The 12,255-nt window shown below is 43.1% G+C and overlaps 2 protein-coding genes across 4 annotated transcripts in view; one reads left to right on the plus strand and one right to left on the minus strand.

The window, feature by feature from the left end:
- Positions 1 to 12,255, plus strand: part of LOC121718806 (NACHT, LRR and PYD domains-containing protein 3-like) — an 849,641-nt gene that overhangs the window by 165,498 nt on the left and 671,888 nt on the right. The gene's annotated exons all lie outside the window — the stretch shown is intronic.
- Positions 1 to 12,255, minus strand: part of LOC121718809 — a 34,967-nt gene that overhangs the window by 87 nt on the left and 22,625 nt on the right. Inside the window, exons 14-15 of the mRNA XM_042104065.1 lie at positions 6,112 to 6,384; positions 1 to 408 (exon numbers count right to left, since the gene is read on the minus strand). The exon at positions 1 to 408 is cut by the window's left edge and continues 87 nt beyond it. Of these exons, the coding sequence (XP_041959999.1) occupies positions 258 to 408; positions 6,112 to 6,384 (424 nt within the window). The 3' untranslated portion in view covers positions 1 to 257. The remainder of the gene's footprint in view (positions 409 to 6,111; positions 6,385 to 12,255) is intronic.

The following is a 12,255-nucleotide window of genomic DNA, read 5'->3' on the forward strand; positions in this document are numbered from 1 at the left end:
CAGAGGATTTGCTGGGCATGAGGTAGCATTTAAAGTTCAACATGAGACACAGCACCACATGACCGGGGCTGCAGCAGGTCAGAGCCTTCACACGCACGCAGGTCAGAGCCTTCACACGCACGCAGGTCATAGTCTTCACACACATGTTGGTCATCGTCGTTGCACGCACACCCACGCATGCACGCTTCACATGTTTTTACTAGCATGCCAATCGACGCTTCACATGTTTTTACTAGCATGCCAATCACACAAAAACATCACATGTTTTTACTAGCATGCCAATCGACGAAGCAGTTGCGGTTCTGCGTGAGACACAGCGTTTCCCGGCAGTGGCTGCAGTAGACCCCCGTCTTCTGGCTACACCTTTTGCACCGTCGTCTGCACTCCGTGCTGTTGGTACCGTAGAAACTAGACAAACAACAAAGTAAACAGACAAGCAACAATGTAAACAGATGGGCAACAATGTAAATAGATAAAAAAAACAATGTAAATAGATAAACAACAAAGTAAATAGATAAACAACAATGTAAATAGATAAGCAAAAAGTAAGTAATTAATCAACACAGAGTGGAGTTGGTGTCAAAGTACCTTAATGTTACTGCACTGTGCATACATAATCAGCTCCATTACATCTATCTATCTATCTATATATATGTATGCACGACACGTGTGTGTGTATGTATGTATGTATGTATGTATGTGGAGGGCACTGTATATGACACATGAGGTATTGATATATATGTACACGCACACACCCACGCGTGCACACACACACACACACACACACTTCACAGGTTTTGCTGGGCATGCCACTCAAGGAAGCAGTTGCGGCTCAACGTGAGACATAGCGCTACGTGACAGTGCAGTGGATCGGCGTGAGACAAAGCACTACGTGACGGTGCAGTGGATCGGCGTGAGACATAGCGCTACGTGACAGTGGGTGCAGTGGATCAGCGTGAGACATAGCGCTACGTGACAGTGGGTGCAGTGGATCGGCGTGAGACATAGCGCTACGTGACAGTGCAGTGGATCGGCGTGAGACATAGCGCTACGTGACAGTGCAGTGGATCGGCGTGAGACATAGCGCTACGTGACGGTGCAGTGGATCGGCGTGAGACATAGCGCTATGTGACAGTGGGTGCAGTGGATCGGCGTGAGACATAGCGCTACGTGACAGTGGGTGCAGTGGATCGGCATGAGACATAGCGCTATCTGACGGTGCAGTGGATCGGCTCGACGTGAGACATAGCGCTACGTGACAGTGGGTGCAGTGGATCGGCTCGACGTGAGACATAGTGCTAAGTGACAGTGGGTGCAGTGGATCGGCTCGACGTGAGACATAAGCGCTACGTGACAGTGGGTGCAGTGGATCGGCGTCTACAGTCTCCACTCTTTGCACAATCGCCTCCGCTCTGTAGCGTCGGCACCAAGGTACCTAGATAAACAACAGTGTAAATAAATGAAGAATAACAACAACAAAAAGGATTTCCGAGGAACTGCAAAGTGTGCTTGCTCAGGTGCGGTTCACCAACAGGAGTATTGAATAGGGCTCAACTCGGCTTCATCAAAGGATTCCAACGGTACCTCATTTTTCAACATTGAACATACGGATCAAAAATTCTGTGCATTAATGTGCGTTTGAAACGCCAAAATGCATTTTTGATAGTTGCATTGATGACTGATGGCTAATGACGCAGTTCCTGTCTTCATCATGTGTGATTAAAATGGGCATATTTTGCTGTGTGTGTTTGTCTGTTTGTGTATGTCTATATTATTAGAACAGTAATAGAATCATCATAATTTTCGGAGGAACAATTAAAGCTATAAACTTAATCCGTATGTTTTGCGGTATTGGTTATTTGCGTACCCATAACAATATCAATGTAACGTGTTGCTGTTGTTGTTGTATTGGTTAATTGCTGTGCCCATAACAAACGTTGTTGTTTGTGCTGCCTCATGCTTAGGGTTGGGTATCGTCTGGGTTTTATCCGATACCGGTGCTAAATCGATACTTTTAAAACGGTGCCGGTGCCGAAATGGTGCCTGAATTGGTACTTTGTTTTTAAAATGTTTTAAATTAAAATGGTCTAAAGCATGAATTGCTTTTTTTTTTTATTGATAAGACAAATTTGAACATGAAATTGAACTGTTATATTCAATTTACTATCAATATCTCATTGCTCCTACGAATAATACATTTAAATGTTAAAACAGCTTGCCATGCATGCACACAATGGTAAGCTCTGCTTTCAAGTTTACCCAGTGTAGGCGGTTAGCCATAAGGTATGTTAAAACCGCTTGCCATAGAACTGCCAGGTCATGGACAACGGCATTTGCAAGCAACAGGGACTAACAGTTAATTCAGTGTGTTCCCAAATGCTTCAAGAAATGTCATGTCTTAACCCATAACACGCAATAGTTTTGAACATGTTAGGCTACATGTCGTGTGTTGAAGTGTTTAGATTCCCAGTGCTAGCCTAGTAGGCATTTTAACAGCAACTATGGCTATGTGCTAACACCAGTCAGCTGAGTTTAATTAGCGATAACTACGGAGATGGTTTTGTAGCCTCTTTGACAGCTCAGTGACATCAGGTACGTAGCCTAACCTTATGTTTTTGCCAGCGAACTTTTAACATGATCTTCATATTGATTCTATATGGGCCTCATGCACATGAAAGATTAATATCATGCCATTATGTTGTTTAGAACACACCGTGAAATAAAGTTTTCACCTTACAACTTTGCTGATAACATTTCAAATAAATGCCAGTTAGCGCATTAGCAAGGATATTGTGTAACATATAGGCTACTGTTGTTTCATAGCCTTTTGTTTGTGTGTAGTTAGGAAGGCCCACTGCTAGATTTTGACAGGAGCTCGCGATATCACATTAAAGTAAGCTACTGGGCTCACGCAAGCTGTCAAACACTGTCCACTCGCCTATGTGGTGCACTCCTCTGGTTTATACATCCAGTGTTTACGTTAGCTAGCAGCTAACTGTGTCTGGATGTGTTGCTATCAGAGCAAGACATTAGAGATGGCGCATGACATGCAGTGATGCCTCGTATAAAAAAAAATAAATAAAAAAACGCTTTTTAAGCACCGAAATGAGGCACCGAAATCCACGTTGTTATTCGATGCAGTTACTACCGTTTGTGTCGGCACCGGTGCCATATTACCGTGTTTCAGTGCCCAACCCTACTCATGCTGGTGGCTAAAATCATGAATACCTTTACATTATTTATTTGGGCATTGTCCTATAGCATAGGCTAGGTCCTGATACGTGGGCAGTTTGCCAAATGCTACAGTGTATTGTCTAGTCTCCTTTTTTTTGGAAGTTGCAAGATCCACTTCGTTCTTAATTGTTGTTATCTCATAGTTACCACATTCTAAAATGTTGTCACCTAGTTACCACGTTATCTGTGCAACTGCAGTGGTTTCAGCAAAGATCCTTGATTACTAGCAAGATAGAGCAACGTAATTCGTTACTATGGGAGCAAAACGGGACAGTTCCGGTCTGCATAAGTGGGAGTGTCACCCTACGTCACTAAATAAACTTTCTCTCTTAATAAGCAATAACAACAGATAAACATAATTGTGTTCACAGTATTATTGTCCATAATCATGTATGATACCAATGAATCATTCTTAAGGAAATGATATGAATAATTTAATTAGTCATGTGAACCGAGCTAGCTAGCTAGCTAACGCTAGCTTAAAATGCTATACAAGTGGATGGTAGTAGCTATGGCAATACAGCTATGCGCTAACAAGTGACTAGTAGTTGAAGGACTTCGCTTAAACTTAATATACTGTTGCAAATTCGCTTGAGTATAGACTATCCACTTTAACTAATGTCAGTAGTGTTATTCAGCTAGTTGTCATTTCAAAGAAATTACACTTCTCCGTTTAAAATGTTACCTTAGCTAAGAGGCTAGCTAGCATGCTAACAACCGGACAGTAACTGGCAGCAGCATGGTCTAATATTAAGTTATTTTATTACAAATCCGAACACTAAAAAATTACACTATTAGGCTTGAAATGATCCCAAACACTTACAGATTATGACACAATTTTCCAAAAAACCCTCAACAAATCCAGAAAGACAAAATGACCAATTTATTGGTAAAATTCCACAAGTCTCCATTGACATTAGTGCAGCAAGGGCTTACTCTGGTCTGCATAAAGGGGGATTTCCCCCCCTCCCCCTTGCAATAATCGAACGCGGAAATTGTCGAACGTTTGCGCCTCTCGCTCTGCTTGAACCCTCTCTGGTTTCAGTTTCTCTCCAACATGCACACACATTGAATGAACACTTAATAACACTCATACTTAATGTCATGCCTTGATGGCACCAAATTAGCAAGTATTCCCTAATAGAGAAAACGTTTGTTTTCTTTTTCTGTTAGTCTGAAGTTCCTTGATCAAATGTGCAGCAAATCAGACGAGTATCACCAGACATTTGACTCTGTTGCACTTCGTCCTTGTCGCAGATCAGCGCATAGTTTGAAAAACCCTGTTTCACATCAGCCAACAACATTGTAGCACTGTAATGTAGCTTGGGCAATTTAAGCTAGGCCTGCTGTAGGCCTGCTGTAGCATTCATTTAAAATAGTGACAATGGTATCTTTATAGTATGACTGTAAAAATGATGACAAACTTTATAGTAAAAGTAAATAAAAAGGGGTTTTTAAATGTTAAAGGAGAAGTTTGGTGTGATATTGACCTAAAGTGTGTTGAAACATGATACCGAGTGTGAACTTTTGTCTCATAGCTCATCTTGGCTTGTCCCCTGCACTCCGAAATCTGGCACTAGTTAGCCGATGCTACCAACAGGTTTTTGATGGGGGTGCCTCGGGAATCGGCCTAGCCATGCAAATAAATCACTGATTTACACCATTTACGAGGCTCCACACTTCATTGGTAGACTTCCGAGGGCCCTGCCATTTAAAACAAGACATTGAGAACTTTGAAAAAGCACTGGTAGCTTATTTACAAGACGATTTAAGTAAATTAGCAATATCTTCAAATACCAAACAAGGTTGCTTGTCGGAAGTGCTTCGTCACTGATATCTCTCTAAAGCAGGTGCTCTTTGGTTTCAAGGGAATACTTCTTATCTGAAACGAGTTGGTTTGACCAAAAGATTCCAAAGGCACACTGCTTTTTATAGTTAAAAAGATTTAATTTAAGTGGGCTTACGCGTTGCGACAAAACATGTCTACATCAGACCAAGCTGTGCTCTGATGAAGACATGTTTTGTCGCAACGCGTAAGCCCACTTAAATTAAAGGCTTTTTAACTATAAAAAGCAGTGTGCCTTTGGAATCTTTTGTTCAAACCAACTCGTTTAAGACGGTAAGTAAATTAGCTAATTCATTGCTTTGTTTACTAGCATGCTAATTGCAGTTGATATACTGACGCATTTAAAACATATTTAATCTTCACGTTTCGACTCCACGCAGCAGTTGATGCTAAAGAACCTAAATGTTCCACTGAGTACATAGACTTTTTTAAAGCACGACCAGCTCCACGCACACACAGACAAACACACACACACACACAAAGAGACACTGCGCTTCAAAGTACCTGTGCAGCACGTCTGGCTGATAGCGTGTGTGTGTGTGTGTGTGTGTGTGTGTGTGTGTGTGTGTGTGTGTGTGTGTGTATGCATGTGTGTGTCAACGGCAGAGTACCTGGACCTGTGCAGCACATCTGGCTGATAGTGCGTGTGCGTGTGCGTGTGTGCCACAGTACCTGGGCCTGTGCAGCATGTCTACCTGATAACGTGTGTGTGCGTGCGTGTGTGTGTGTGTGCGTGCATGTGTGTGCGTGTGTGTGCGTGCGTGTCTGTGTGTGCGTGCGTGTGTGCCACAGTACCTGGGCCTGTGCAGCACGTCTGTCTGATCGTGTGCGTGCGTGCGTGCCACAGTACCTGGGCCTGTGCAGCACGTCTGTCTGATCGTGTGCGTGCGAGCGTGAGCGCCACAGTACCTGGGCCTGTGCAGCACGTCTGGCTGATCGTGTGCGTGCGTGCGTGCGTGAGCGCCACAGTACCTGGGCCTGTGCAGCACGTCTGGCTGATCGTGTGCGTGCGTGCGTGAGCGCCACAGTACCTGGGCCTGTGCAGCACGTCTGGCCGGGCCGGTGCCTGCACGGTGGTGGGGGAGCCGATGGCCTTGAGCTCCCGCACCAGCAGCTCCCTGAAGGCCTTCTGCACCAGCGGCCGCTCGCCCCGCGTCGCGGCCTGCTCCTTGTGCAGGATGAACGCGTTCACGATGCCGATGTCCACAAAGTGGTAGAACAAAGAGCGGTACCAGCGCTTGGTCTTGTGCAGGACGTTGTAGTAGCTGATGAGGGCGTCCGACAGGTCCACGCCACCCATGCTCCTGAGATAAACAACAACAAATAAACAACAACAAACAAATAAATAGATATATAAATAAACAACAACACGTCGGTTTTGTGCTATATATACAGCATGTACACACACTCTGCAAAAAAAAAAAATGTTGCGTGATCTTACTTATTGGACAAATAAAGCGTAACTTAACTTAACTATATATACAGCATACGCACACTCAGCAAATAAAAAACTGTAAGTGTTCCCTTAATTTTTTTCAACAGTATATATATAAATGATTAGAGGTCTCTGGTTTCTGTGGGTTTGAAATGTTAATTTTTGGAGAGTGGTTGGACTGTCTTTAGAGGTCATTGAACATGGAGAAAAATTATGTCTCCATTTTTTTTTACCTGTTTCAACCCTATTTTTTTGAAATTGTATATTTCACTGTAATTGACACCATACATTTAGCCTAAATCACATGTTGAATAAAGTTCACAAAACAGTTATTTTTAACAGTATGATTGTATGTCAGTATTATGATTGTATGTCAAACAATTAGAGATAAGATCAATAACCAATCAGTTTCACCAAATACACATACTCCATTGCTGAAGGATAGCAAAAACATAACAGAATCACAGATGAGACCTCGAACAACATTTAATTCATTTACATATAGACAACATATTAGATCTCACCTCCACAATTTTCTCATCAAAATCTACAACTAGTCTACTAGACCCTATCCCTACACACCTTTTTAAGACTGCTCTCCCCTTCCTGGATAATGTTTTGCTCTTGATTATAAATAATTCAATGCTATCAGGGCAAATGGAGACATGTTTTTTTCTACTCTTAAGAACCCCTAGAATAAAGATATAATACTCTCCAAAAATTAACATGCGAATCCCACAAGCCCCCAAATTAGACACATAGGCCCCCCTACTATACTGTGGAAATTCATCTTTGGCCCCACCAAACATGTAACACACACAAGTAAGACTACACAACAGATACAACATGTAACACACACAAGGGGGAGCTTAAGGATGTCTTCACAGACATCTTTAACACTTCCCTGAAGCAAGCCATCGTCCCATCATGTTTCAAAGCTGCCACCATCATACCTGTGCCGAAGAAAACTGCTCCATCCTGCTTCAATGACTACCGCCCTGTGGCCCTGACACCCATCATCATGAAGTGCTTTGAGCGGCTTGTCGTCACATATCAAATCCATTCTCCCCCCCACCCTGGACCCCTTCCAGTTTGCATACCGAGCCAAGCGGTCTACAGAGGATGCAATCTGCTCTGCCCTCCACCCAGCCCTCACCCACCTGGAAAAAAGAGACTCATATGTGAGATTGCTGTTTATAGACTTCAGTTCTGCATTCAACACCATAATACCACAACAACTCATCTGCAAACTTGACAAACTGGGACTCAGTACCTACCTCTGCAACTGGCTACTGGACTTCCTCTGTCAGAGGCCTCAAGTAGTACGTGTTGGCAACAATACCTCAAGCAGCATCACACTGAGCACAGGGGCCCCCCAAGGCTGCGTGCTCAGTCCGCTGCTCTTCACCCTGCTGACGCATGACTGCACAGCAACCTACAGCAACAATCACATAGTGAAATTTGCTGACGACACAACTCTGGTGGGTCTCATCACCAAGGGCGACGAGACTCAATACAGGTTGGAGGTCGACCATCTGACCACGTGGTGCAGGGACAACAACCTCCTGCTGAACGTCAGCAAGACCAAAGAGATTGTTGTTGACTTCCGGAGAGGTCACACCCAACACCTGCCACTGACCATCGACGGTGCTGTGGTGGAGAGAGCGAGCAGCACCAAATTCCTGGGGGTGCACATCAGTGAAGACCTCTCCTGGACCACCAACACTGCATCACTGGCGAAGAGAGCTCAGCGCCGCCTGTACTTCCTGCGGAAACTCAGGCGAGCAAGTGCTCCACCAGCCATCATGACCACATTCTACCGAGGCACCATTGAGAGCATCCTCTCCAGCTGTATCGCTGTGTGGGGCGGAAGCTGCACTGAATACAACCGGAAAGCCCTGCAGCGCATAGTGAACACAGCTGGAAGGATTATTGGTGCTTCACTCCCCTCCCTGAAGGACATTTACACCACCCACCTCACCCGCAAGGCGACCAAAATTGTGAGTGATGCAAGTCACCCCGCTCACAATCTGTTTGATCTACTGCCCTCTGGGAAGAGGTACAGAAGCCTGCGCTCCCGCACTACCAGACTCACCAACAGCTTCATACACCAAGCTGTAAGGATGCTGAACTCTCTCCCTCCTCTCCCCCCTCCACCCTCAGCTACATAACATCCTGGACATTGGACCCACAATGGCCGCCTGCACTACTCCACTTGCACACTTGCACACTTGTACACTTTACAACTTGTTGTTGTTGTCCTGAAAACACAACACTTCTGCTGCTCTTACATAACTTGCACCACTATGCCACTTTCTTTCTTACTTAGGTCAAACAGAACTACCCAAGCCTTTTATTGGCCTGACTTTGCACTAGTATTTTATTGACTGTCTATGCACAATTTCAACCAAATGTTGCTGCTCTTATTTTTTTCATTATTATATGTGCCCTCTTATTTACTTATTTACTTACTTTTTTGTTTACTTGAATGTTATGTTTGTCTGTGGACTTAAAATTGGTAAAATATGTCTTGTCTTCACCGTGGGATAGTGAGAAACGTAATTTCGATCTCTTTGTATGTCTGGAACATGTGAAGAAATTGACAATAAAGCTGACTTTGACTTTGACACAAGCAAGACTACACAACAGGTACAACATAAAGCAGACACAAACAAAGACTACACAGCAGGTACAACAACAACAACATAATGCAAACACACACAAAGACTACACAGCAGGTACAACAACAACAACATAATGCAAACACACACAAAGACTACACAGCAGGTACAACAACAACAACATAATGCAAACACACACAAAGACTACACAGCAGGTACGACATGCATAGCAAGCACAAACAAAGACTACACAGCAGGTACAACAACAACAACATAATGCAAACTCACACAAAGACTACACAGCAGGTACGACATGCATAGCAAGCACAAACAAAGACTACACAGCAGGTACAACAACAACAACATAATGCAAACACACACAAAGACTACACAGCAGGTACAACAACAACAACATAATGCAAACACACACAAAGACTACACTGCAGATACGACATGCATAGCAAGCACAAACAAAGACTACACAGCAGGTACAACAACAACAACATAATGCAAACACACACAAAGACTACACAGCAGGTACGACATGCATAGCAAGCACAAACAAAGACTACACAGCAGGTACAACAACAACAACATAATGCAAACACACACAAAGACTACACAGCAGGTACGACATGCATAGAAAACACACACAAAGACTACACAGCAGGTACAACAACAACAACATAATGCAAACACACACAAAGACTATACAGCAGGTACAACAACAACATAATGCAAACTCACACAAAGACTACACAGCAGGTACGACATGCATAGCAAGCACAAACAAAGACTACACAGCAGGTACAACAACAACAACATAATGCAAACACACACAAAGACTACACAGCAGGTACAACAACAACAACATAATGCAAACACACACAAAGACTACACTGCAGGTACGACATGCATAGCAAGCACAAACAAAGACTACACAGCAGGTACGACATGCATAGCAAGCACAAACAAAGACTACACAGCAGGTACAACAACAACAACATAATGCAAACACACACAAAGACTACACAGCAGGTACGACATGCATAGCAAGCACAAACAAAGACTACACAGCAGGTACAACAACAACAACATAATGCAAACACACACAAAGACTACACAGCAGGTACGACATGCATAGCAAACACACACAAAGACTACACAGCAGGTACAACAACAACAACATAATGCAAACACACACAAAGACTATACAGCAGGTACAACATAATGCAAACCAAAGATTCTAGAACAGAGCAAGATAGATTACTGGCAGGAGAATACGTTGGATATGTTGAAGTACGTTCTATGACTCTATGGGCGCCATTTTGGTAAGCTCAGGTGTCGTCACAGACGCTGGCTACCGTGGGAATCCCATGGCGCTGATCCTAACATGTTAACAATATTTATTCTGTAAAGCTGTATGTTGAAATTACGTGAAACCCAATAGACCACACCATGTCTAGACCAGTTAAATATATTGTATAAAGACAATGTAGAATTATTTCCGAGGGTAAATTAGGCTAGGGCACTGACATCTGTCCATCATCCACCAAAGTTCAATAGGCCAGTGTTGGGGGTAACGTGTTACTGTAATTTCGTTACTTTATTGGGAAACGAAGTAGTCTAAAGCACATTACAATTTAAATTTCAGTAATTCGTTATAGTTACTGAATAACTGTAACGTCCATTCCTGCATTAGGCCTACTCACAATATCTGTCTAGCCTATTGAGCCTATTGACTTGTTGTTTCCATGATTGCTTATTTAAATATTAAAATATGTATTAGTCTAGGCTACATTATTTCATAGAGATGTGCGTAGTGTAGGGCACCTATTCTCTCCCTGCACCTCTCTCCCTCAAGCGGGTTCAGCCCGCATCTCCCCTACGGAAATCAAAACGGTGGCTTGTGCAAGAACTTCATGCAGACTACAACTGGCGCGGTGTAGCCTACACAACTTTGTTCAAAATTGATGCATTCAAGTTGACTTTGCACAAGTTATAATGCCTATTTATCACAACGTTGTCAGTCGCGTTGTCAATCGCAAACTTATTCAAACGACTACGGAAACTGTAGCTTAATTTGTGGAGGTCGAAGAGAAAGCACCTGTTTGACATAGGCTACGCGTAGCCACGGGCTGGCCTACTTGTCAGTCTTCCCCGTCCGATTAGAGGGCTGTAAAGTATGTAAAGACTATACAGCAGGTACAACATGCATAGCAAGCACAAACAAAGACTACACAGCAGGTACAACATATGGAGACATGGAAATGTGCAAAAGAAGTTGTCAATAAAATGCAGTAAATAATATTAAAAAGTTAATCAGTTAATTATAAAACTCATAGATTATATTGATTTAGCAAAATAATAGATGATGGTATAAAATATTTCCTAAAAATGTTTCTGCTTGATGTAGGTACTCTATATCTTCTTCCTGAAGGGAGTCTTTCAAAAGTGTGATGTAGTGGATATAAAGGATCCTGAACTATCTGTGGGGCTTTCCTCTTAGTGTGTGTTGTGTACAGTTCCACCAGCTGCCTCTGGGGGTTCAGTATGATTTTACTGGCCATATTTATAATTTTTGTGAGTTTACTTTTGCTCCTAGCCCCTAGATTCCCATACCAGCATGAGATGTTGTACGAGATGACACTTTCCAGCAGACTGGTGTAGACCATCCTCAGGACCTCTCTGCTAACATCAAAACTGTTAAGTTTCCTTAAAAGAAACAATCTTTGGGTTGCCCTTTTAAAAATATATTCTACATGTTCAGTAAAATTTAGATTATGATCTAGGATAGTACCTAGATATTTAAAACTGCAGACAACATCAACATGTTGGCCCCCAATTGTAACTGGCTGACATGTAGGTATTCCACCCCTAGTATTGACCACAAGTTCTTTGGTCTTTGTGGGGTTTAGGACAAGAGCACTTTCCTCACACCAGGCCACAAGGCGGTGGATGTGATCAAAGTAGGCCCTCTCTCCAGATCCCCATTTCCCCTGACCATTAAACCGACCATTGCCATAGCATCGGCATATTTAAGTAGGCTAAAATGACTATCACAGATCTGCAATTCATTTATATACATGGAGAATAATACTGGGGATAGAACACAGCCT

This window comes from Alosa sapidissima, chromosome 9 (genome assembly GCF_018492685.1).
Source record: "Alosa sapidissima isolate fAloSap1 chromosome 9, fAloSap1.pri, whole genome shotgun sequence".
NCBI classification, from domain to species: domain Eukaryota; kingdom Metazoa; phylum Chordata; class Actinopteri; order Clupeiformes; family Clupeidae; genus Alosa; species Alosa sapidissima.